The sequence below is a fragment of the Malaclemys terrapin genome, chromosome 7 (assembly GCF_027887155.1).
Source record: "Malaclemys terrapin pileata isolate rMalTer1 chromosome 7, rMalTer1.hap1, whole genome shotgun sequence".
NCBI classification, from domain to species: Eukaryota; Metazoa; Chordata; order Testudines; family Emydidae; genus Malaclemys; species Malaclemys terrapin.
The window spans coordinates 117665910-117692282 of NC_071511.1; the positions used below are offsets into that span (position 1 = coordinate 117665910).

General features: G+C 41.3%; 2 protein-coding genes across 9 annotated transcripts in view; one reads left to right on the plus strand and one right to left on the minus strand.

Moving 5' to 3' along the window:
- Positions 1-5820, minus strand: part of VTI1A (vesicle transport through interaction with t-SNAREs 1A) — a 344685-nt gene extending 338865 nt beyond the window's left edge. For all 7 annotated transcript variants that reach the window (XM_054035481.1, XM_054035480.1, XM_054035485.1 and 4 more), the window contains exon 1: positions 5659-5820. In XM_054035481.1, the coding sequence (XP_053891456.1) occupies positions 5659-5752 (94 nt within the window). In that variant the 5' untranslated portion in view covers positions 5753-5820. The remainder of the gene's footprint in view (positions 1-5658) is intronic.
- Positions 5821-6129: 309 nt separating this feature from the next.
- On the plus strand, positions 6130-25899 carry ZDHHC6 (zinc finger DHHC-type palmitoyltransferase 6). 2 transcript variants are annotated; one of them, XM_054035733.1, is made up of 11 exons: positions 6130-6209; positions 7083-7569; positions 10002-10093; positions 12804-12963; positions 13956-14117; positions 15482-15535; positions 18907-19074; positions 23166-23207; positions 23706-23851; positions 23941-23984; positions 25290-25899. In XM_054035733.1, exons 2-11 carry the CDS (start codon positions 7303-7305, stop codon positions 25391-25393), a joined length of 1239 nt encoding a protein of 412 aa, XP_053891708.1. In that variant the 5' UTR covers positions 6130-6209; positions 7083-7302; the 3' UTR covers positions 25394-25899. The 2 variants fall into 2 exon arrangements, with proteins under 2 accessions (XP_053891708.1, XP_053891707.1); XM_054035732.1 differs by lacking the exon at positions 25290-25899 and adding an exon at positions 24697-25142.
- The last annotated feature ends 474 nt before the right edge of the window (positions 25900-26373 follow it).

Below are 26373 nucleotides of genomic sequence, written 5' to 3' on the forward strand. Positions count from 1 at the left end.
TAGCACATATGTATACTGTGAGGAGCTGGACCTGATTTTTGCCTGAGATGCCATCACAGAATCCCAGTAAATTTTGGACAGTTTGGCCATGTCCTGTGATGAGGCAGAAACTTTTCAAAAACCATACAGCCAACCACAGGCCCTGACCAGGAGCAAATGACCCTGGACAGCCAAGATCTCTTCAGTATACCTCAAAACCAGCTGGAGAAGCCAGTGACGACTCAGTCAGAGACATGGATGGATAGGAGGAAGGCTGTCCCAGTGGTTAGGGTGCTAGCCTGCAACTGAAAAGACCTGGATTCAATTTCTGCTCCACTACAGATTTCCTGCATGACTTTGGGCAAGTCACTTAGGGTATCCTCTACACAGCAAAAAAGACCTGGGCAGCAAGTCTCAGAGCCCATGTCAATGGACTTGGGTTCATGCTGTGGGGCTAAAAAGAGCAGTGTAGATATTTGGACTCAGGCTAGAGCCTGGGCTCTGAAATTCAATAAAGGAAAGGGTATTGGAGCCCGGGCTCCAGTTCGAGCCTGAACACCTACACGGCTATTTTTAGCCCTGCAGCCCCATCCCAAGACAGCTGAGACGGGCTCTGAGACTCACCGGTCTTTTTTTGCTGAGTCAATGTTCCCCAAGTCACTTTGTGCCTCAGTTCCCCATCTGGAAAAAAATCACTTTCCTACTTCACAAGGGTGTTGTGAGAATAAATACATTGAAGAGATTGTGAGGTGCTCAGATAGTAAAATAACTGGGGCATAAGATATCTCGAGACCCAGACCAAAAAAAAAAAAACCACAGTGACAATGCTGGGTAGGGAAAACGTAGTGTGCTATACCACAATTATCTGTCCTCTGGGGTTCCATAGCCCCTCTAAACCGTCTTTTGTTTCCAGGGACTGGTTGCTCACCACTGTGTCTGGTGGATTTTACAACTGAGGGCAGTCACATTCCACCCCTAGGCAACACCTTCCATCCTCTGCTCACTCTGCTTTTCTCTAGCCCCCACAACATGCTCAAACCAGTGCCAAGCTGGAGAACGAAAAGTACCTTCCCCCCTCACCCTGTCTGCCACCCAAATATATTTAATCCGGTGCTGACAGAAGAGGGCACTGTCACTTCCCTGCCCCATGAAGCTTGATGTTTCCTATCCCTACTCCTCAACCACCTGTGCCTATCCTTCTGGAGCTGAGCTAGATGGTAATCAAGCAAAGAAAAAAAAAAACACACATCACACCAATGCAGTTTTATTGTAGCCAAAAGCATAGCAAGGAATATACCAGTCAAAAACACACTTAAGACCACAATTTGATCACGACCTTGAGCTATGTTAGATTTTAATACATGTGAAGTTAACCGAGGTAGACTGGGTATTTGAGATTAGAGAGGTTCTTTTAGTCATTTCATATTGCATAGATTCTATACGGCATTGTGGTTGCAAGTGTTCCAAAAGGCATCTCAAGCACTCACTAGTTGCAGGACATAACATTATTAAATCCACTGTAGTATATGCATTGAAGCTGCAAAGTCCTCTTTATTTCACACAGCACTTTGCACTGATCAGGATTAGAATGAGACGTTTAGGTAAAGATAGTAGTCTAGTTTGGTGCACGTTACAAGATATTGCTGACTTCCAAGTGCAACACCTATACATAGTGTTTCCCTTCCACTCCAGCTGTTCATAATGTCTCGCCACTTCCTACCCTTTGGAGAGGCTCTCCCTTGCTCTCATAGTCGTTGTGCATTGTGCAAAAGGCAGATCTTTCTCTGAAGCATCCAGCCTGGTCATGAGTCGCTTCCACCTTCCTTTCAGTCTTCCAAATGCATACCTTCAGTCATTCTGCAGCTACTCAGGGTATAGTTAAACAGCTCCTTTCTCTATTCAAGTGTCCAGTAAAAGGATTAACAAACCATGGAAAGGGCGAGTTGGGTCTCCCAACATAACAGATAGAATTATAATTCCATTAACGTCCATAGTGGTTTTGAAAGAAAAAAATTCATTTCATTACAAAAAACAGGAAAGTTTTCTAAAGATCCTGGCACCGTGGCACTTTCCAGACCATCCCACATTACAGTTAACAAGCCTGCCATAATGACCAAGAAGGCCTTGTATAATCAAGGATAACTTCCTCTTTCTGTCGATTAATTCCAATGCCTGGTAGTGGGGTCACAGACACAAACAGGCATGTGGCTTCCATCAATGGCCCCTATGCAATATGGAAACCACAAGTGTTCCAAATCATCAATAATCCCTTACATCATCATCATAATCTCCAAGGTTTATTATCCAGGATAATAGCATCCTCTTAATAACAGCATACACTTCCATGACTACAATACCAGCAGTAGATTTGCCAACACCAAATTGGTCAGCTTCTGACCACCAGCTATCAGGGGTGTTAAGGCTTCCAGAGGGTGATGGCCACATGCCGTTCCACACTGAGAAGGTGATCTAGCATTGCAAACCGAGGATAAGGTCTGTGCAGTTTTCCAGAAAAGCAGCCCTCTGCATCCTAAAGTTCTGCAGCCACTGCTGGTCAACCCAAGTCTGCAACAGTGTCCTGTCCCACCAGTCACTACAGGTTGAGCCCAGAAGTGGTGCTCTACTGAGTAAAGCCAATTCAGGAAAAAGTCATGTAGAAGTAATTGCTAGCTTTCATCCTCTTGCTTCTCCATCAGCATCCGCACAGCATCATGGTGGTTCCTGTGGTGACATCTCCTCCAAAGCCACCAACCTGCCTGAATTCCAATACATCTGAAGCACCCTGTTTGTATTAATGATGGTCAGAATCATCATCATCTTCAGCAGTGTTTTCTTCATGCTCCCTGACAGCAGTTTGAAAACAAATTTTTTTTTTTTGAAACTCAGTTTGAAAATGATGCTGGCAAAATGTCTATTGCCTCCACTGCCAACCACATGCGGATAAAAATCAACTGTATCTCATTTCTGTGCACACACAATCAGCAACATTCTAAGGATCTCACAATGCATACAAGACATTTACATGGAAAATGAAATTGACGTCAAAAGAATTGAAATATACTAGATTAGGGACATTTCTCAACCAATATAATGGTCTCCATTTAACTTTTGTTAGCAATTGGCTTTCACCAATCAGCTTGCTCTGTAACTTCTTAATTACGGTTTACTAATAAAAGTATAACAACTGCTGAAAGCTTTTACAATAGGTTTTCTAATAATATTAATCCTCTGTCATTAATTTTAGATTGTAATCAGTACTATTTCACCAAGAAAATCTTAATTTGAACCAGAAGTTTCTTTGATTTTTGTAATTTTATAATGTCATTGGCAAATGGCTGGAGAAATACATTAATCTTCCTGGTATAATGTCAGTTGTTCAAATAGAAAGAATACATAAATGACAAAGTCATTTTAAAATGCAGTTTTACCCTGACAAGTGACCAAAGAAGAAATCTGCTCTCCAAATGTATTCAGAATTGTATCTGAATAGTAAGACATGTTTTAATCAGATTTCACTCCCATCTTATTCTGCTCTCTCAAATTCTTATGATGTACCTATCACCATCATAGCCCTGCAAAGGCATCGCATCTATAAGAAAGAGGGCTGTCTGTCTGCAGGCTCAGGAAAATAATGCAGAACCAGTTTACATGTGTGAAGTAGTCTTCACAAGTTTAAGTACTACAATTCTTTTTTTTTTTTTTAAGTTTTTAAATTAAAGTTTGAGTCCTGCCAAAAATGACAGATTAGGCCCTCCCCTCCCCCCCATAACTAGCAAATAGGTAAAAAGATTTTTCAAGTCCTGAAATAAGTATTCCTTACAACACCCAAGTAAAGAAGGCAAGTAGGATTCCCTCTTTCATTTAATACAAAAGAAAAAAGCACACCCAAAGAAAACTAAACAAGAGGTTGAGAGACTGTTTGCCTACAAATATATAGCATGCCAGGGGACAGTATTAGAACTCAGATAACAGACAGTGTTGAAAGCATGTAACAGTTTTAGCACCTATATGTTAGAGCTCTAGAAAAGCATCACCAGTCAGGGGATATTCTCCTTTGGCTCAAGCAGTCAAACTGTTATTAATATACTTTTGATTCATACCCTAGGAGGGACAGAGTTCTCAGACACTAAGGAACATTAATAAAACACAAGAAGCCATCAGCTTAATTTCCTTAAGACCCGCACACAGAAAATCTATTTAGAAGCCACTCCCCTGATCCAAATTTTCTTGGCTTTTCTAACTCTATTTGCCTTCACAGAAGATATTTCTTCCTCAAGACATCTTTTGTTCCTACGGCTTGTTGGTTCTGTAATACCACGCAGCCTTGGTTAAGCTCCCCACTGGGACACTTATGTATTGTGACAATAAGGACTGTTAGTTGAGTCATCCTTCTAAATGAATCAATAGTATCCCAACATCTGCTAAATTCTTGAATGTTGGGGAAAAAAATTAACCAGACGTTCTCCTATTCAAATCAATTCAAAGGGAAGCTTCTAGCAGGTCCATCTCGTGCAGCAGAAGGAAACAAGGTCAGCAGGATTCAGGAGCTCTGCCATATAAAGGAAATTTGTATTATGCAGAAGCAGCACTACTACACCCCCCCACCCTCCCGCTTTCAGAGTGGGGGAGAGGGCCATTAGCAGTCTTTCCCAAAAGTCTGCTGAAGCAAAACCTCACATCTATCGCTCCTCATCTCTTTTTATTCTTTTTAGTTGAACAACTGAGATTATGCTAAGATGATTCATGTATTTATCCAGTGATGTTATGAAATTACAAAAATCAAAGCAATTTCTTGTACTTTGGTAGCATCTACATAGCATCCAATCACAGACTAGGGCCTTGTGCTTGATACTGTACAACCACAGAGCAATGTCTTTTTAAACAACATGCTCTATATCAGCCAGAAAGTTATGGCCCATTATGGAGAAGATCAAATGATATGCTCTCAATGCTCCCTTATGCTGGGTTTTAAAAATCTGTGCATCCATGGTTACCGAAATACCTTTCCACTTGTGACCAGAGTGCAAACTGAGCTACTGTCCCCTTCCTGAGCCTGCAGGCAGCACCCCAGTGCATCTGCTGCTCAGACCTTCCCCCACCAAAGGAGAAAATGTTTCATGTTTATCAGACTCTTATTAGCGACGGTCTGACAGGGAACGGCAGACTCTCCAATGCAATATTGGGGCAGGTCCTGTTACAAACTCCGCATCCCTGCACACGGAAGGCGGGCGGTGCTTCACCCGGGCAGGAGCCCCAGACCCTTTCAGCGACCTACAGATAACAAGGTGTCCGGGATACGTGCCCGGCACCTGCCACAGGGGCTGAAAGTAGCACCGACGCTGGGTCCCTCCCCACCTACTCACGCCAGCCCACCCCGAGCACCGCGCCCCCCTGCCCTCACACTCCCCCACGCAGGCACCCCGCCCCCCTGCCCTCACACTCCCCCGCGCAGGCACCCCGCCCCCCTGCCCTCACACTCCCCCGCCCAGGCACCCCGCCCCCCTGCCCTCACACTCCCCCGCGCAGGCACCCCGCCCCCCTGCCCTCACACTCCCCCGCCCAGGCACCCCGCCCCCCTGCCCTCACACTCCCCCGCCCAGGCACCCCGCCCCCCTGCCCTCACACTCCCCCGCGCAGGCACCCCGCCCCCCTGCCCTCCACCCAGCCCCTCCAACTCACCGCCCAGCAGCTTGGGCACCTTCCCGATCCTGCCCGTGATCTCCGCTGTCAGCACCGCGAAGTCCTGCTCGTAGCCCTCGAAGTCGGAGGACATGGTAGCAACAGGGTCCGGGCCGGAGACGGCGGCGGCGGTAAGGAGAAGCCGGGCTCAGCTGCTCACGGCCAAGAGGCTTCCGCGTTGTGCCGCAGCCAAAAGCGTCCCTCCCGGAACCGGCAACCCCTGACAATGGTTCCGACGCTCACCCGGCGATGCCGCCTTCCCTGGAGCGCCGAGAGCTGCCCATCCCTCTCCCGCTACCCGCCGAGTCCCTGACCCGCACCCGGGGGATAATCGTCCCCTCAGGGGCCACGAACTGCGTCCGGAATCAACACCGGCAGGAGGGTTTCCGAGGGGACCCACTTCTGAGCGTAACCGCCAGGGCCGGAAGAAAAGAAGTGAGGGCGGAAGAGAAGAGTCTTATTTCCGGGTCACGTGAGAGCGCCGCCGGAAGTGCTGGGAAGCGCTCAGCGGGGCATGGCATGGCATGGCAGGAGCTTGCGGAGGGGCTGAGGTGAGCTGGGGGAGGCGGCTGGGGGAGGTGAGGCTACAGGGGGCTCCGGGGCTGGGGGGAGGGGAAGGCTACTTGAGGTGGGGATCTAGGGGGGAGGGGAGGCCAAAGGGGTATCCAGGGCTGGGGGGAGGGGTGGCTACAGAGGGACTCTAGGCATGGGGGAGGGGTGGCCCCAGTAGGATCCTTGCTCTGGGCTCGGCTCATAGCGGTACGGGGGGGACCCACCTGTCCCCTGCTGGGCTCTTGGGCTGGCAAAGGGTGGGGTGTGAGGGGAACCCAGGGGCAGGCAGAAGGGCCCCCCCATCCCCCGGGGTTGGTGCAGAACATAAGCCATTGAATGTGGGAGCCAGAGTTGGTGCTCAGATGTCTTCTCCCAATAGCCTGACTATAGCACCTGGAGAAGGTAATCCAGCTCTCTGGGCTCGGTGCAGGACAGGCGCTGCTGAATGCTGCTGCGTATTGTTGCAGTTACTGCCTCTCTGGCTCTTACGAGACAGCTTCCCTACAGCAGAAATGCTGTCACTGGCGGATGGTCTCCTGCTGTACATGCACTGATTTGTTAATCCTGTTTTGTGGGTCTCTTGTGAGTTATCCTAAATGACTGATGTGGTGTTTCATGATTTTAACAGATATTATTGCATTTTATTTAGGTTTTAAAAGTATAAAAGAGACCCCCATTCAAGGATCTAAGTATGCTCTCATTAATATCACAATAAAAATCAAAGCAATGTGAAAGTAATCATTTCATAGGAACTTGGCTTAAGTGACAACACAACTCCCTGGGCTGTGCATTGAATTTTGTCATTGCAATCGACTTACAGAACACATTTTGTTTTCCTTTATTTTGAAATTATCCTATTTCTGTGTTTCTAGGTCAGGTATAGAAGCAAATCGTCCTCTTGAGATGGATGTGAAGAGCTCCTACATCTGATGACTCTTCCAAACAATATAAATGTCTTGTTCACAACTAACTATCTGGTATTAGGAGGCATGACTGTTATTGAAGATATGAAAACTTATGACAAATGGAAAACTGTAGTTAAAAATAGGAACATTGAATATTATTTGAAATAGGAAAATACTCTTCTTCAAAATGGGTGCATTGTGTTCAGTTATCAGGTTTGAGAATCTCCAGGAACTGAAGAGACTATGTCACTGGGGCCCCATCATAGCCCTTGGTGTGATAGCAATATGTTCTACTATGGCTATGATAGATGCTGTTATGTGGTATTGGCCTTTGGACACAACGGGAGGAAGTGTGAATTTCATCATGCTCATAAACTGGACTGTCATGATTCTTTACAATTACTTCAATGCCATGTTTATTGGCCCTGGATATGTTCCTTTAGGATGGAAACCGGTAAGGAAATAAAATAAACTTTCACTAATAGTTAATTTTCATGATGAAATCTTAATATTCATCTTTGCTAGTAGTCTGGCAATGCAGAAATTAAACTCAAACCTCGTTTGCCTCGTCCGCATAGATTAAGAAATTCTGTGAAAGTAGCATGTTGTAAGCCAGGAGTGTCAAACTCATTGGAAGGAGAGGGTTGGATTCCATTTCAATATGATAAGTGGGTTGGTGTATAAATTCAGGATCATATACTACCCAAAATATGTTATAGAAAATTCTCTGTCAGTAGGAGGTTTCCACAGAGATCAAGGAGGAGAATATGGTTTTATGTAGTAAATTAAACATTTGGTTATTGTTTCTTGTCTTTTTGGTAAGTGCTTTCTTGTCATATTGCTCAGTGAGAAAATCTGTCCTTTGGGCGTCCGCGAGCTCTGCCTTTTGTTTCTCTTCCTTTTGTTTCTCTTCCTTCACCATCAGCCTTTCAGTTTCTACCCTCTTCTCGTCTCTGAATTTCCTTCACTCCAGCAACTCCCAGTTTCCAATCTAATGTGCTTCAGTCCCGCCTCTTATCCCCATTCCATCCACTAAAATGATGAGTGGTTAAATAATTAATGTTGACTCTGTAATGTTATTGTCGACTTTATTGTTGATACTTCAGTCAGATTAATAGGGAACAGTGGTGTTCTCTGAGTCATTGTTTCAGGCTGTTTGCACACTCATGCAGACGTCAGTATCTATTACACTTGGTTCACATTTGGAAGATTGTCTGCAGTCGTGAAGGTTAGAAAACTAAGCTTTAATTTAAAAAAATAAGTTAGATTCTGGTGAATGTGAATATGCTATGTGACCCATATAAATACATCATGTGGGCTGGATCCAGCTCCATGGCCATATATTCAACACACTTCTGTAAGCTAAGGTAGGAGGTTCGATTTCTTTTGTTCTCAGTTGACAATCTCCTCAAGCTAATTGAAAAACTATTCACACACAATCGAAGGGCAGAGGTACAACTAGGGTGGCCAGGGGCCTGTTTTCAGTCCAGTCAAAAAGGGGACCTGACAGTGTCCAGTCTGACCCATTGACCAGACACATGAAGTCCAGTTACTGCAGGTGGGGGAGGTGCCGAGTCATCACCCGTGCCAGCTCCTACTTAGCCAGGGCTGCCTCCTACCTGTGTCAAGTGGCTGCAGCTCCCAGCCTCCGCTCTGCAGGTGAGTTCCTCCCAACCAGGACATAGGTGTGGGAGAGAAGGGAAGAGCAGCGAGCGATGGGGGAGAGGGGGAAAGAGGAGCGAACTAGGGTAGGGCCTCAGGGAAAGGGGAGATTCCGGCACTCCTGTTGGAGTGTTCAGTTTTTAAATATTACAGAGTTGACAACCCTAGGTACAACATTTGAAGACTGTGTGCCAGTGGAGTGGTCCCGGTTCTGGCTTTACAGTGCTCTTCAATAGAAAGGTGAGGCAGGGGGATCCTAAAGCTGCCCTAACAGGGTAGCTGGGCATTCTACTTTATATAGGGAAATCACAGGCTTTATGCCATCTCCCTTCTGGCCCCTCCTCTTGCTCTCGAGAGCATGTTGGGTTGACAAGGAGGTTGGCTGGAACTCCTCGCACTCTATTGCAGTGGTTCTTAAACTAGGGCTGCCGCTTGTTCAGGGAAAGCCTCTGGCGGGCCGGGCCGGTTTGTTTACCTGCCGCGTCCGCAGGTTTGGCCGATCGCAGCTCCCACTGGCCGCGGTTCACAGCTCCAGGCCAATGGGGGCTGCAGGAAGGGCGGCCAGCACATTCCGCGGCCCGCGCCACTTACCGCAGCTCCCATTGGCCTGGAGCAGCGAACCGAGACCAGTGGGAGCCGCGATCAGCTGAACCTGCAGATGCGGCAGGTAAACAAACGAGCCCGGCCTGCCAGGGGCTTTCCCTGAACAAGCGGTGGCCCTAGTTTGAGACCCACTGCCCTATTGATCACTGGTAGGATAAAATACCCTTACAGGCCATTACCAGTTGGCATATATTAGAGCAGCCCTAAGACTACTTTAACCTCCTTCAGGGTCCGGATTGATCCAGAACTGAGAGAGAAAAACAGGCACATAAATAGAAACAAATTTCTAAGGATTCAGCGCTGCCAGTTATTCCACACAGGTTGACCTGCGCAGAAACCTGCTTGTGCAGAGTAACTTGCAGGGTGAGGACCTACATTTTTCAGGTGGAAATGTATTTCTTTTGTAAAGCATTACAATTAACAAAGAGTTAATTGGAATGGTAGCCAAAAGTTTTATTGTTTTCTCTCATACACTCTTCTACCTACCATTTAAAAAGGGTGGAGACCAACCACACCCAGACAAAGCAAAGCACAGAAGCATCATAGTATAAAAGTGCTAAGACATACTCTGCTAGTGGAATTACGTATTTGTTTCTGACATGCCTCTTCTTATGCTTAAAGGAAAAATCTCAGGACTGCATGTATGTCCAGTACTGTAAAGTGTGCCAGTCTTACAAAGCACCACGTTCACACCACTGCCGAAAATGTAACAGGTACGGTATTCCTTGTGTTCCTTTTTGTTCTTGGCTTAAAGCAGTTTATGGTTTTAATGGTGAGTTATTAATGTATATTGTTTGGAGTATTGCACTGTGCGTTGTGCAGGGACTTCCATATTCAAAACAGTGTGCTGGTTTCCAATATCAAAATACACTGCTTGAAAATGGAAATGAATTTCTCTTACTGTTCTGAAAAAAGAGAGCATATATGGTTAAAACAGCCATCTTTAGATATGCTCTTTTTTAAAAATTTGAATATTAGTTCCCATTAAGAATTTTTTAAATAGAAAAGTATTTGGATAGTGGGGTGTGGGTGGGCAAAAGCACCTGGGAAACTTTCATCTTGTGGTGACTCCCCCCACCCACACACCCCAAAAAAACAAAAAACCAACATCTACTTTTCATTTACTTAAGGAATACTGATTTGAGTGAGGGCCCAATTCTTCCATCTTTATACCTGGATAAAACTGACTTTAATGGGAATCTTGGGCTGGAAGTTTGTGAAATCTTTGTCAGGAAACAAGAGCTAAATTTTTTTTAAGCATACCTCAAAACCTGCTGGTTCAGCATAATAAACCCATAGTATAAACTTTCTAAGTCACAGTGAACTGCCACTTCATAAATCTTTCAGTTGCTTTGTTTCGAGTTTAAATAGTTTTGTCAGAGCATAAATAGCTGCACTGGGAAGGGAATGTGGCTTGAAAAGATGCACAAATACTTCTAGCCATCTGCAGTGCAGTATGTATTTACAGTTCACTTATTTAGCTCAGCAGTGCCTGATCTGAAAGCCATTTGAGAACATAGAAGAAGGAAGTTACAGCATACTCATAGATGTATTCCTGTTAACATTTGATGCATTAAATTGAGTCCATTTTATCAAAGCTGTGTTGAGCTCTATCATTGTGTGCATTACAGGAAGTGAGGAGTCTGAAACTGAGGGACAGCACTATCATTTATATGTACATCAGTATATGATTCCTGTTTTTAAAAACTTAAAATTAGACTCCTGTCTATAAGTTACTGTTTTTTCCAAGAACGATTGATTGTGAAAGAGATGGCAGAACTTTAGTAATATTCGCTTGAACTGTGAAGTTCTGTTAGCAGTTAACCTTTCACAAACGAACATATTTGAAAAATTTAGACGATCAGTAGAGCATACTTAACTTTTTCATAGCTTGTCAGTAAACTCTAAGCCTTTCTAAGGTAAGGGGACTAGCTGCAGAGAATTAACCATGTTCTGAAACTAGTTATCAGAACCTCTTTCTTTTACACTGCTGAAGTATATTGGTCTGTTAGAGCCCAGTCCATCACTCTGAACCTGGTTTACGCACAAAGTTTCAATGATGCATATAAAAATTACACTTATAATTGTATTTCCTTAAACTGATGCAACTTGGACATAAGTATGGACATTCTTATAGCAATTTAATTTGTATCTGTAGGCACAAGCTAAACTAATGTAACCAGTTTTAAACTGATATATGAATGCCCACAAGAGTTTGTATTCATTTAACTAAAGAGAGTTTTAAATTAATTTTAACTTAAATGGGTGCAACTTGTGTGTGTAGGTTTTCCAGAAGCTTTTAAACTAAACTTAAAGGGATACTGTAATTTTGAAAAGGACACTTCCATATGCAAATTTTATATCTACTATTCTTACAGTTAACCTCTAGCTGAAAGAGTTAAAAAAAAATGTTTTTCCCCTCTGGTTTTTCAGATTGTTTACTTTGGGTATTTGTATAGTCCACTATTTTGTTGATGGTACTTGCTCTTCTGTTAGCTCTGCAGTGTGATACTTACCAGCAGAAGAGCTGAAAGCAAAAAAGCATCAGGTGGGATCGTGCACAGAGAGGAAGGGGAACTGGGGAGGGCAGTGCCTGGGGATGTCCTATGTGGCTCCTGTAGAGGGAAAAAAACACTTCTACACCTCTGCAGAGGAGCTGAAAAATCCTTTTTTTTTTTTTTTTTTTTTCTTTTTTTAAAAGAGTTCTAAGCCATAAAGGTGCTCTGTTAGAAACTGAATATTGTGAAACTAGTTATCATTTAATAATTAGTTGTCCCTTTAAATGAAAACAAAAAAGAAATTGGGGGGGGGGGGGAACCTATGCATCCTTTAGCTGTTTACTGTCATATCCAAGTGTTTGGTGTAAATTCAAATGTGATCAAAATTAGAGAAGTAGCAATTAGAGAAGTAGCAAGTATATATGAGGATGGAACCAAACTGCAGTGACCTGGACAGATTAGAAATGTCGGGACTGCAGGCAACACAGAGATCTAGTATACACACTTCAAGAGGGGAATTAAAGATACAGAATAGTGGATCTAACCGAACAGCTACACCCATTGCTTTAAAATCGGTTTATTTTCATTTTGTACTCTCCTAATAATACCTTTTTCACATAATCAAAAATTTTAATAGTCACATGGAAAGCTGGGAATCGGGAGTGGGAGGAAAAATGGTGATTGTTTCATGGATTGTCTTAAAAAAAATGAGAACCCGAGGACTGGATGAACAGATATATCTTCACCTTCTCTAATTTCTATGATTCTAGGCTGTTTTAGGGGAAACTCAAGTAGGCTTTAATGTATGGAGGGAGAATTGCTAGAAATTTACTTTATGCTTTTTATTTAAATACTACTGATGTACAGTCCAGTGAACTATCACTAAAGTTCTTGAATGATAACAGTAATTTTTTTTTATTCTTAGGTGTGTGATGAAAATGGACCATCATTGTCCGTGGATCAATAATTGTTGTGGGTATCAGAATCACGCATCCTTCACTCTGTTTCTCCTTTTAGCTCCACTTGGATGTATCCATGCTTCTTTCATTTTTGTTATGACCATGTACACTCAGCTTTATAACAGGGTAAGAAAACACATTTGAAAGTTCAAAGCATTGTTTAAAGTAAACAATGGAAGTAAAGATGCCCCAACCCTCTGTAATCTGCTCTTTTTTCCTGTCATTCTCCACAGTCACTGTGTTTTCCTCCCACTTTGTTTCTTTATTGACTGGATACAACTTCTGGGTAGCACTTTTAGGGGTCAGGTAGTTTTTTGCTTTATGCTTTGGATGGTGACCAGGTCAGGTATCCTTTGCTTTTTTTCTGCCTGTTGCCAGAAGTCAGGAGATTTTTCCCTTGTGTTCAAGAACAGACTAGATTGATTATCTCAGTCTAAGACTGAAAATAACCTAAAGCAATTTCATTTAAATCAAGACAAGTTCAAATAAAAAAGAAGCAGTATTTGCCATGGAATCCTTGCCTTTTCACAGAATTATGTTTCCAGTTCTAAGCTTTCATTTTAAAACACAGTTGTTTCCAGCTTGCGTGGTGGTGAAGAAAAGCTTTAAAATGCCAGTTGAGTGTAACTAGAAAAATGACCTCTGCTGGGTTTGCAGACAACCTGAAGCAATAGCATGGAGAGGTGTGACCTGCCCCCTTCATCATTTTAGATTTTTGGTCTTGTTGTTTTAAACCTATGGAGCAAACTTATGCCATATTGTAAACAGAAAATGTGTGGACAGCAGAATACTTATCTGAAGCTACCAAAGAATTTCTCTTAGTGTGCCACAGAATTTAGAGAATTTGCTGCAGAATTTAGGACCAGCTTGCTACGGAGTCCACAGGATAGTGACTGTAGTTCTCTATAGAGTATAAGCTTTTCATCGAACAAAGACCTACTTCTGGCAAAGAACAAACTTGTGGAAAAAAATTGAGAAACTCTACTAGTGTGTCTTTTAGGAATCACTGTTACTGCGTTAAAAACCTTGGCAGAGGCTTGAAGCCAGGTTTCTTATTGGTAACTTGTTTAGTTTCATTTGGAAAATAACAGCAATTTAATCATATTTTCCATTAATAGATATCTTTTGGGTGGAGTTCTGTAAAGATTGATATGAGTGCAGCCAAAAGAGACCCACTTCCTATTATTCCTTTTGGATTGTCTGCATTTGCTGCATCTTTATTTGCATTGGGGCTGGCATTAGGAACAACCATAGCAGTTGGTATGTTGTTTATTATCCAGGTGAGTTTAACAGCTTTTGTTACAAACAGCTAAAGGCTGTAAGATTTACTGGGGTGGCTACTGATGTAATACACTTCCTTATTTGCTTTCTCCACACCCTTTTTGATTTTATAGACCTCTCTCATATCCCCCCTTACTCTTCTCTTTTCTAAAATGAATAGTCCCAGTCTCTTTAATCTCATATGGAGAGAGATTTTGTTACCCTTCCCTGTAGGTTTTCCATTTAGAATACAACTCTACCCCGATATAACGTGACCCGATATAACACAGTAAAGCAGTACTCCGGGGGGGCGGGGCTGCGCACTCTGGTGTATCAAAGCAAGTTCGATATAACGCGGTTTCACCTATAACGTGGTAAGATTTTTTTGGCTCCCAAGGACAGCGTTATATCGAGGTAGAAGTGTATATATATTTTTGAGATGGGGCAGCCAAACCTACATACAGTACTCAAGGTGTGGGTGTACCATGGCTTTATATAGTGGCATTATGATATTTAGTGTATTATTATCTATCCCTTTTTTAATGGTTCCTAATGGAAGAGGAGGAACAGAATTCAGCATTAAAATGAAAACTATTTTTCCAACTTTTTGTTTGTGTGTGACTCTTCTTTTAATTTTTCTTTTTGCGCTCTTTCATTTCCTTCATTTTCTCCCTCATTCCTTCTATCATTTTCTTTCACTGAAGAATTTAGGGAGTGTAATCTAATGGGTAGAGAGGATTTGGGAGTCAGAATTCCTGGGTTCTGTTCTCCAAAAAGCAAATCATTTAACCTCTCTCTTTCTCAGTGTCCCCATCCTTGAAATAAGGATAATAATGGGTATTGTGGTGATACATTTTTTGTTTTTCAAGTGCTTTGAGATCCTCTGATAGGAGTAGTACAAGTGCAAAGTATTACATTTTAGGCCTCCCCTATAATGCACAATGAACATTTTTAAGGGTATGTCTACATTGCAAGTGAAGGTGTGATTGGAGCTGGGGTAGGCATATGCAAGCTAACTTTAGAATAACATGGACAATTAGAATAGTGAAGATGTGGTGGCATAAGCTTCAATGTGGGCTAGAAACCCAAGTATGTACCCGGGTTCCCAGTGGGCATATACTCAGACAGCTAGTTCATGCCACCACGTCTTCACTACCATGCTACAATCACATATCCATCCTTTAAGGATGGGATTAGAAAACATTTTATTCATGCTGAGTTTTAATATTTGTAATATTTTATAAATTGCCATGAACTTTTAAACTAAACATTTCCCTACAGTGTTGGAATGACTGTTATGTTAAATGAAGTACAGTTTGCCCAATTTATGTACTTCCTAGATGTAGCCCATGCCAACTTCCTCTAATTCTTTTACTTTTTTTAGATGAAAGTCATTCTGAGGAATAAAACTTCAATCGAATCATGGATTGAAGATAAGGTAGGCTATAATTCTAGTACATCCTGCAGTATATTCTATCATGACACTACTGCGAACTATATTCATCTCTTTTTTTATTATTTTGCCTCTCGGGCTTTAAACCCAAGGTATTGTTGCACTGTAAAACATTGTTTCAGGTCACCACAGATTTAAGCTTGCCTACAATACACAGTTGTACCCAAGACTCACTGAAACATATCTAAATAGAAGACAAACCCTCTAAGGCAGGGGTCGGTAACCTTTCAGAAGTGGTGTGCCGAGTCTTCATTTATTCACTCTAACTTAAGGTTTCGCGTGCCAGGATTCATTTTAACATTTTTAGAAGGTCTCTTTCTATAAGTCTATAATATATAACTAAACTATTGTTTTATTTAAAGTAAATAAGGTTTTTAAAATGTTTAAGAAGCTTTATTTAAAATTAAATTAAAAGGCAGAGCCCCCCAGACCGGTGGCCAGGACCCAGGCAGTGTGAGTGCCACTGATAATCAGCTTGCGTGCCGCCTTTCACACGCGTGCCATAGGTTGCCTACTCCTGCTCTAAGGATATCTTTTATTTGGGGCATAGGAGATGAACCTGGAAAATAAATTATTTTCCTTTGGACAGTTGTGCTACATGAAGTGTGTGGCTCTGTATCTGGAACTAAAGATGACCTTCCTCAACTATCTCTTTATCCAGGCTTGCCACTTTTGTTGTCTCACGCCCTCACCTCACCCATTCTGGCAATGGTGCCACTTTTGACCTTATCTAGGAGATGAGTTAAAACAAGTATTTTTGTGCTTTCTTCTATGACTACTTCATTCAGTATGGAAAGCCCTCCCTAAACTAATCCATAAGGCCAGTACCTTCACCACCTTTAAATCCCTCCATGAGACCCACTTCTTCTATAATACCTAACAAGAAATCAGCCGCTAACAACAGCTAAAATGTAAGGGTGTCAGTGATGGTGATATTTAAAAAAAAAAAAAAAAACAACCTAAGTACTTGGAACCACCAAGTTGTGCACCTAACTGACCTGTTATCATCGTCCTCCCCCTCCTCTTGTTTGTCACATTCACTTGTTATTTCTTGTTTTAAATTGGACTGTAAGTCCCTTAGGACAGGGACTGTGTGTTACCATAGTACCTAGCACAATAAGGCCCTACGTGTTTGCACAGAAGCTAGCACAATTGGGCCTTAATCCTAATTTGAGTCTTTCAGCACAACCACAGTACAAATAAAAAATGAAGCTCCAAGTGTGGCAGCTTCCTATTAAAATGGAATAGAAAACTGCCTTTGTGCTTCTGTGTGCAAACACAGAGTCATAGTGGTAAGACTCTCTGCAAGTACAGATTGATTGTAGTTTATGTTCCTGTTGAAAACTATACACATACAGAAAATTGTTTAAATTTCAAACTGCGCAGCATTAAATATATTTTATCCTTCTGTGACTGTACCACTAGATGTCACTATTACTTAAAGAATTAGAAGTTGTTAGGTAATAAAAGAGAAAATTCAGAATGTACATGTATGTGAAATCATTTGAGAGGTGTGGACATTATTTCAGATAATACCAAACTGCGCACATATCATGAAAGTTATGATATAATCTGAAAAGTCCGTGAATTCTAAATTATGCAACACATTGTACCAAGTTTTGAAAATTGGCCAGATATCAGCCTTTTTAAAACAAGCAAATATTTGGACCATAGTGAGCTAATCAGTGGTGTATCTAACTGACCCCATTGCTAGGTGTCATAGGGCAACTGGCCCCTTTAAGAGAGGATGTAGGGTCCAGTGTATCTGTGACTGATTACCTGCTGCCCAGTTGAACTTAAGGGAAGGTGCCTGGGCCTTACTAAAAGGGAAGTGGGGGCAACCAGGGGGAAAGAGAAGAGAGCTGCTGAAAAGGCTCAGCAGGGAAGCAGCTGGGGAACCTGTTGGAGGACTGGCCTGAGAGTCCAACAAACATAGGCCCAAGAAGGGAGCCTGTGCAAGCCCCTGATTGCATGCAGAGGGACTGAGCAGAGCCTAGGAGCGGGCTAATAACTGTGCCTAGTGGAGAGGCTTGGAGCCAGACTTAGGCAGGAGGCAGCGCTGTGCCCTACTGCCAGAAGCTGAGCCTGGACAACAGGGGCTGGATCACTCAATAAATGACCTGTTCTGTTCATTCCCTCTGAAGCACCAGGCTCTAGCCACTGTCAGAAGACAGAATATTGGGCTAGATCAGTGGTTCCCAAACTGGGGTTCATGAAATTTTACAGGGGGTTCTCGAGGAAAAATTCCCTAATGGCGGACAGAGCTGTCCCTAGGGACCCCAGGCACCACGGGGCCAGCAGCCCGGAGCCCCTGGACTTCCAAGAGCTAAGCAGATCAAAGCAAGCATCTCTATCACACTGGGGAGATTTAAACTTCAAGATTCCTTATAAGAAATGGAAAGGGAGGTGGATATTTTTTGCTGTTTTTAAAATGAAATAGGCAGCTAGGATTGTTTTTTAAATTATTATGAAGAACAAATTTAAGCTTTGTTGTAACGTGCGTTGTTTGCCTGGATTGCTCAGGACCTGAATGCTTATGTAGGAGGAACTCTTTGAATTGGCTTCTTAAATCTCTTCCTGCTGTTTCACATCTGATACTCCTTGATGAAACATAGGAGCCTTGTCTTATAACAAGTTTATTCAAAGTGATACAAGCTACGAAACTGAACATGTTGCCGCTTTCATAATGTAATAAAAATACTGTAATGATAAATAGTAATTAATAATAGTGTGTAATAAGCATGTCCTAAAAACAAATGTTATATTTCCAAGATCACTGCGTGTATAATTTATACTCAGGTAAATGAGAAAATCTCTGGAAATATTCATTTTTAGGAGCAAGTTCGTGAGACTTGACATTTTAGTGAAAGAGGTTCACAGGTTGTTAAAGTTTGGGAACCACTGGGCTAGATGGATTATTTGTCTGACCCAGTATGGCCATTTTCATGTTCAGTGGGAGACTGGGGTGGAAGAGACTTTACTGTGGAAAGAAAGCAGGTTTGTGACCAGACATAAGCCCCTGTGGATTATTCCTGGGAATCTGTGAAGGGAATGAGGCAAGGGCCTCCTTGCACGGCTGCCATGGTGTGCATGTGCATGCATACACCCGATGACACTACGAATGCTATAAATGAGTAAAACACATTCCAAAATACAACAATACGAGGCTATAAAATGGCACAAACTGGAGAAACTCTAGCAGGATTTCACTCTCTCTCTCACATTCTTGGCCTTATGACACTGTAGGGCCTGTACAACCCTACTCTTGGCACTCTTAGTATTTGCTGTTAAGTCATGTTGGGGGGGGGGGGGGTTGTTTTGTTTTTTAATGTCATGTATGTGTTTTCTGTGTGCAGGCCAAAGACAGAATCCAATATTACAAAACGGGAGAGATCTTTATTTTTCCTTATGACATGGGAAGTAAATGGAAGAACTTTAAACAAGTGTTTACGTGGTCAGGGATTCCTGAAGGAGATGGCCTCGAATGGCGAGTAAGAGAAGGCTGTCATCAGTATACTTTGACAGTAAGTATTCTTCTCCGATCTCTCCACTATTTTCCATGTACACACCCACACCTCTCAGATGTCTGCTTACCTTCACACATTATAAATCTGTTTTTAAATAACCCCACACAAAAAAAAGACTAACTATACAATGGAAATAGAAGCTCTGTCAAATCCTCCCCCATCTGTAATACAGTAGATTCAAAATGTTTAATTTTGCATTTAAGAATTTTAAATGTCCATCATACTACTTCATGTTTCCTGTTAAGTGTCGTTATACCTGACTTTATTTTGCATGGATTAAATCTGTTTCTATTTTTTATTTAAATTAAGTTCCTACTGAAAAAAATGAATAAAAGATGCTTGTGTGTTTTTTCTTCCTACCCTCAGTTTTCTTCCAAGAAAGGCTAAATGTAGCAGTTCCAGCTGGCTTAGTCACCATTGCCCATCTAACTTGTGTGTGTAACTTTTCCTCACAATTCCAATACATCCTATTCAGATTTCTGGAGCGTCTCTAATTGAACTGTTTGGTCAGAGAGAATGGTTATAGAAATAGGGTGTCTAGTGTAAAAATGTATCAAAAGTTTTAGACTATCTTTATTTTTCTTATAAATGACTACTGCATTTGGTAACTAAATGTTTAACTTTTGCCTTGTGTACCTTTATCAAACTTTAAATATGCTGTAAGCAGTATAACAGATTTATCAGTGCATAATAATATACCATTTATTTTCATTCTTCACACTTTTATATAAGACTTTTGATTAACTCGGCCTCACTTAACAAAAGGGTGTCTTTTTTTAATTATTTTATTTTATAATCTGATCAAGGAAGCATCTCTTCATTTATATCTTATTATCCTAATTTAAATTACCCTGTATTTTAAATTACTCAGCCCTAGGAAGCAGTATCTGCTAACAATGTAATTCACTCTTTCACTGCTGGCTTATCTTTATAGCTATAAATTAGTCTTTTTGCTACTACTAGAACTATCCTATAGTATTTGTTTTGCAACGTTTTTAATATCGAAGTCTCATTTTAACATAATGGAATAAATTGTAAATTTAGTCCTTGTGAATGTTAACGGATTGACAAGCATTGACAGTATTTATTCATTAAAATAGTTATAGCATGGATATCAGCAGTGTAAACTTCTTATGCACCTCTCCTTTAAAGTGCCTCTACCGTGAAGGGACTTCTAGGAGGAAGTTCAAGTTCTTGGTGTCTGCTAAGACAGCCCATCAAAAGTGACAATTACCTGAGGATCTATTCTGGTTTTATTATTTGATATTAAACACTTTCTTTGCCTCTACACTGACAATAAAAGCTAAGCTCTCCAGTATTTACTTAGAACAGGTGTAGGTAAAGCAAGTGGTACTTATAATTACAAAGTAGTATGTCCCACTCTGGATCAGTTTTTGAGACGGGGGGGAAAGAGCGCTTAAAATGAGTCCATTAAATAAAGCAGGCATGCAATCCAAAGGATCCCTTTGGTAATCTAATTGTGAGAATCTGGAAATATTCAGATGCTGTGGGGATGTGTGTGGTATAAGAACTTGTATAAAATAGAAACTCCTTTTAAAAAGTGGAAGTAAATCCTAGTGAGGAAAATAGAAAGAAGCATAAACTCTGTCAAATGTAGTTTAAAAATATAATTAGGAAGGCCAAAAAAGATTTTGAAACATCTAGCCAAAGACTCAAAAAGTAATAGCAATTTTTTTTTTTAAGTACATCAGAAGCAGGAACCCTGCTAAACAACCAGTGGGGCCAATGGACAATCGAGATGCTAAAGGAGCACTCAAGGATGATAAGGCCATTGCAGAGAAACTAAATCAATTCTTTGCATCGGTCTTCATGGCTGAGGATGTGAGGGAGATTCTCAAACCTGAGCCATTCTTTTTAGGTGACAAATCTGAGGAACTGTCTCAGATTGAGGTGTCATTAGAGGACCTTTTGGAACAAATTGATAAACTAAACACCAGGACCAGATGGTATTCACCCAAGAGTTCTGAAGGAACTCAAATGTAAAATTGCAGAACTACTCACTGTAGTCTGTAACCTATCATTTAAATCAGCTTCCGTACCAAATGACTGGAGGATAGCTAACGTGACGCCAATTTTTAAAAAGGGCTCCAGAGGTGATCCTGGCAATTACAGGCCTGACTTCAGTACCGGACAAACTGGTTGAAACTATAGTAAAGAACAGAATTGTCAGACACACAGATGAACATAATTTGTTGCAGAAGAGTCCACGTGGTTTTTATAAGGGAAATCATGCCTCTTTGAGGGAGTCAACAAGCATGTGGACAAAGGGGATCCAGCAGATATAGTGTACTTAGATTTTCAGAAAGCCTTTGACAAGGTCCCTCACCAAAGGCTCTGAAGCAAAGTAAGCTGTCATGGGATAGAAGGGAAGGTCCTCTCATGGATTGGTAACTGGTTAAAAGGAAACAAAGGGTAGGAATAAATTATCAGTTTTTAGAATGGAGAGAGGTAAATAGTGTTGTCCCCCAGGGGTCTGTACTTGGACCAGTCCTATTCAACATATTCATAAAGAATCTGGAAAAAGGGGTAAACAGTGTAGTGGCAACATTTGCAGATGATACATAACTACTCAAGACAGTTAAGTTCCAGGCAGACTGCGAAGAGCTACAAAATGATCTCTCAAAACTGGGTACTGGGCAACAAAATGGCAGATGAAATTCAGTGTTGATAAATGTAAAGTAATGCACATTGGAAAGCGTAATCCCAATTATACATATAAAATGATGGGGTCTAAATTAGCTGTTACCACTCAAGAAAGAGATCTTGGAATCATTGTGGATAGTTCTCTGAAAACATCCACTCAATGTGCAGCAGCAGTCAAAAAAACGTGAACAGAATGTTGGGAATCATTAAGAAAGGGATAGATAATAAGACAGAAAATATCAGATGGCCTCTATATAAATTCATGGTATGCCCACATCTTGAATGCTGTGTTCAGGTGTGGTTGCCCCATCTCAAAAAAGATGTACTGGAATTGGAAAAGGTTTGGAAAAGGGCAACAAAAATTATTAGGGGTATGGAATGGCTGCCATATGAAGAGAGTAAGACTGGGACTTTTCAGCTTGGGAAAAAGAAAAAGACAACTAAGGTGGGATAGGATTGAGGTCTATAAAATCATGACTGGTGTGGAGAAAGTAAATAAGGAAGTGTTATTTACTCCTTATATCACAAGAACTAGCGTAATTAATGAAATTAATAGGCAGCAGGTTTAAAACAAACAAAAGGAAGTCTTTCTTCACACAACGCACAGCCAACCTGTGGAACTCTTTGCCAGAGGATGTTGTGAAGGCCAAGACTATAACAGGGTTCAAAAAGGAACTAGATAAATTCATGGAGGATAGGTCCATTCATGGCTATTAGCCAGGATAGGCAGGGATGGTGTCCCTAGCCACTGTTTGCCAGAAGCTGGGAATCAGCGACAGGGGATGGATCACTTGATGATAACCTATTCTGTTCATTTCCTTTGGGGCACGTGGCAATTGCCCATTGTCAGAAGACAGGATACTGGGCTAGGAGGACCTTTGGTCTGACCCAGTATGGCGGTTCTTATATTCCTTGTACACACTAAAACTAAAGCCAAGGCCAGTCTTCTTGGTTGTCCAGTAAGCATGCTTACTTTCGGAGAGGTAAAATCGTCTTTCGCATTCTGAATGAAAATGGGTTCGGGATCAGACTCTTGTAGTTCTTGTGTGCATTTATTATAATCTGTTAGCTAATGGATGGGTTAACTGATGGCCAAATGTCAATAGTGCTAACTAAAGGTGGTGTTCAATTTGGTGACCTGGCATCACTGAAGTCAACGAGATTTTATGTTGTTCATTTCAGTGGGAATGGGAGCAGGCCCTTAGAAACAATAGTCATAAAGAGAGAAAAGGAAACTCCATGAAGGTCTCAGCTCTTAATAACTCCAGTTTTACCCCACAGATAAAGCTTTTAAGGCAGTGTGTCCATAAATAGACTTTAAACGGGAGGAAATAGATTCAGGGTACTATTTAGTTTGTATTTAAAATTGGTAAGTGCTCTCATACTAAATGCTGCCTTAAACTCCGGTTTATAATCTTTTGCAGATAGAGCAATTGAAACAAAAAGCAGACAAGCGAGTAAGAAGTGTAAGTATTTCTGTGTTGCTTGGAGTCTAACATGTTTCCCGTGTCAGTAAATGTAAGTTATTACTGATATACTAGTTCTTGGTAAAATGGAGCTTTAATACTACCCATCCAGTTTAACACTTTGGAAATACAAATTTTGATTTCTCACAAACAGAGAGCTGCAATCCTATTTAATTCAGATATTGATCTTATTTTACACTAAATTCTTCCTCTCTAGATTATATTTGATAAGCAGGAGAGTCAAGTACTATATACCCAAGGCACACAAATGCATCCATGACAATACAAGATAAGAATGACTCCAATCTTCTTTTTTTTTTTTTAAACAGTTAACATAGACTTTAGAGTGGCTGTGACAGTAGTTGTCATTACACATCAGAGTCTCAGTATGCTTGAATAGATTTTAGTATGAAATTAAGGCTAATGGAAAAGTGAGACTGACAGCAAAGGAGTGACTTCTTGCACTACAACATGTCTGTGATCTCTTTAAATTGGCAGGTGCGATACCGAGCAGTAGAAGATTACAGTGGTGCCTGCTGCCCTGTGACTAAAGGTGTTAAAACATTCTTCACAACCCCATGCACTGAAGAACCGAGAATTGCACTGTGTAAAGGGGATCTGATTTTGGCCACTAGAGGCTTAAAGTTAGTGGCTTTATACATTTATACTTGATTAAGAGAAGTTTGTGTGATTTAGCCCTATTGTCTAATGAATATCTTTGCACCTTTTTCAGACACTGGATGTATGGAGACAAAGTTCTTGACTCAACTACTGACGGTACAAAGCAATTACTTTTAATTATTCTTCAAGAAGCAAATCCGTGTTATAGTTTTAGCAGTGTAGTCTAGGTTGGTACACTGCAAATGTAAAAACCATTAATTAGTTAACTCCATTAACTAAAATATGGTAAATAGTAAATGTTAATCTTCAGAATATAGAATTGACATACCTTCAGCTGCAAAAAACACCCAGCAAACTGATCCAACTTTTTTGAATATTAACGTTTGATAGATACTCCGGGTTTTATAAAGGAATAAAGGCTGTATTTTCACTCAGTTTAATAAATTCTACAGAAACATATCCTGGATGGTATTAAGAGGTTCATTCTGTAATTTGGTAAAACCCTATTAAACAGAGATTTGATGAATATATCACTGCATGTTTCTCCGAACAAAAAAACCCTCACTGTTGTCATGATTATCATTTTATTTCTGGTATTTAGAGGGCAATGATTTGTGAACCTGTTAAATAAATAGTTTACTTAAAAAAATATATTTAATGCAAAATAGACTGCTCCAACATCTGGAGCTTGTTAGTGTCTCTGAATCAAGACTGATTCTAAATCCATGTCTTATGAACCATCATAACTATAAACAGTATGTAAGTTCTCTGTCTAATTCTACAGAAAATTAATTTCTAACAAGATGTATCAGATTTTAGAGTCAAGTAGTTCTGACTGTTATCTTGCTATATCTAACCCCATCTGAAGGGCCGCCAAGAGTGGGTTCGGGCCCCCCAGCAAGAGCGGACTGGCTAAACAGGGCCGACGAGAGGTGGGGGAAGCCAGGCCCTGGGCTCCCTTCCGGACCACTAGGTCCCGGTAATTTGTACCGGCTTCTACCCCTCCCATCTCTTCCCCTCCCCCCCCCCCCCCCCGCTCCCCTCCCGTCGGCCCTGCCCATCTGTACTTAAATTCCAATGACTTTTTTTAGCAGCTTCTATCTCAAACAGTTAGGAATTAATACTTTATAGTGGAAAAGCAGCTTGGAATACCAGCTTCAGAATAGATATTTCTAAGTTCCAAATTTTGGCTGCTCTGAATCAGACTAGAAACAAGGAAAGATGAGGATAAGTTATGATGATGTGTGTGCCTTTCTTGGAAGGTCTGAGACTGCCTAGGGCTAAATGTGGTTTGGCAGTTAACTTCAGTAAACACTGATTTTAAGCCAGTCATCAGAGTGAGTAATGTCAAGTCCTGCATTTTGAGGGTTACATGATGTTTATCTATTAGAATGAATACACAGGAGGATCCCTGGTAAATGCTATATTATAACTCATTAATGTATCTTTTCTTACCACCAGCTGGAATGAGAGTCAGAGGCTGGTTCCCAAGGAAATGTGTGGAAAAATGCCTGTATGACTCTGAAATGGATCAACCGTTGGATGGAGAGAAGAAAAATAGATAGCTGTCTCATCGTCTTTACGAATAAATGGAAATGTTCCTTTCAGACCACAGTCCTTTACTTGAAACCTTCTGTATATTTAGACTTATGCAGGAAATATGGTGTGAATGTGACTTCTTTTTCTCACAATTAAAGGGTACCCTAGTGCCATGGTTTGCATATATTTTTATTAATGTTTTTATAACTGAAGAAGCCATTCCACATAGATGCCTTTGAGATACAAAGGTTTTTCCACCTTAGGACAGATTTGATTGTGTTTTCTTTACTGTTTAAATGAAGGATTTTTTTAATTGCAGACTGAGGGACCTTTATTTCTAAATTTTCCCACAACGGTATCTGTGGCTAATGCATGCTGCTTTTCCTTTGTATATTAGTTGGCCATGTGTCCCAGGTGCCCCCTTGAAAACTATAGAGTAAACTTAGAATTCAAATGCAAGTATGATTTGCTACCTGTGACTTTTAATAATGTGTAAACTTTTGTCAATTGCAAATAAACAGTGTATTCTGTATATGTGTATTATGACTGTGCATTTAAATGTTTAAAATGTCACACTGGTCAATTTACAATTGCAGAAATGGGAAAAGATCTGGATCTGAAAGGAGCTTACAGTGATGGAACTTTGAGATAGGAAGATCAAGAATTGAAACATTACTACTAACTGTAATCACTGTCCTCTGTATACTCTGGTAAGGGAGCAAAGTCCACCTAATTAATGGCACAGTTGCAGAGTTAGCAGCACCTCTGTTCCCTTTCTGGTCTGAGCACCCACTACAGGGGCTGGGCCTTGTGCCCTTGCTTGTCTCAAGGTGGAATTTCATAATTCCTTCACTCCTAGGCTGCCCTGTATAGACCAACTGTTTATCAGCCTGCAGGGCAACAGGTTTTGGGATCCTGTGACTGGTGATAGGGATTAACATCCTTCTTCCTCCAAACTGATTTTATTTAGCAGTTAGCGTAAATCATTGGTGGTTTGGTTTTTTTT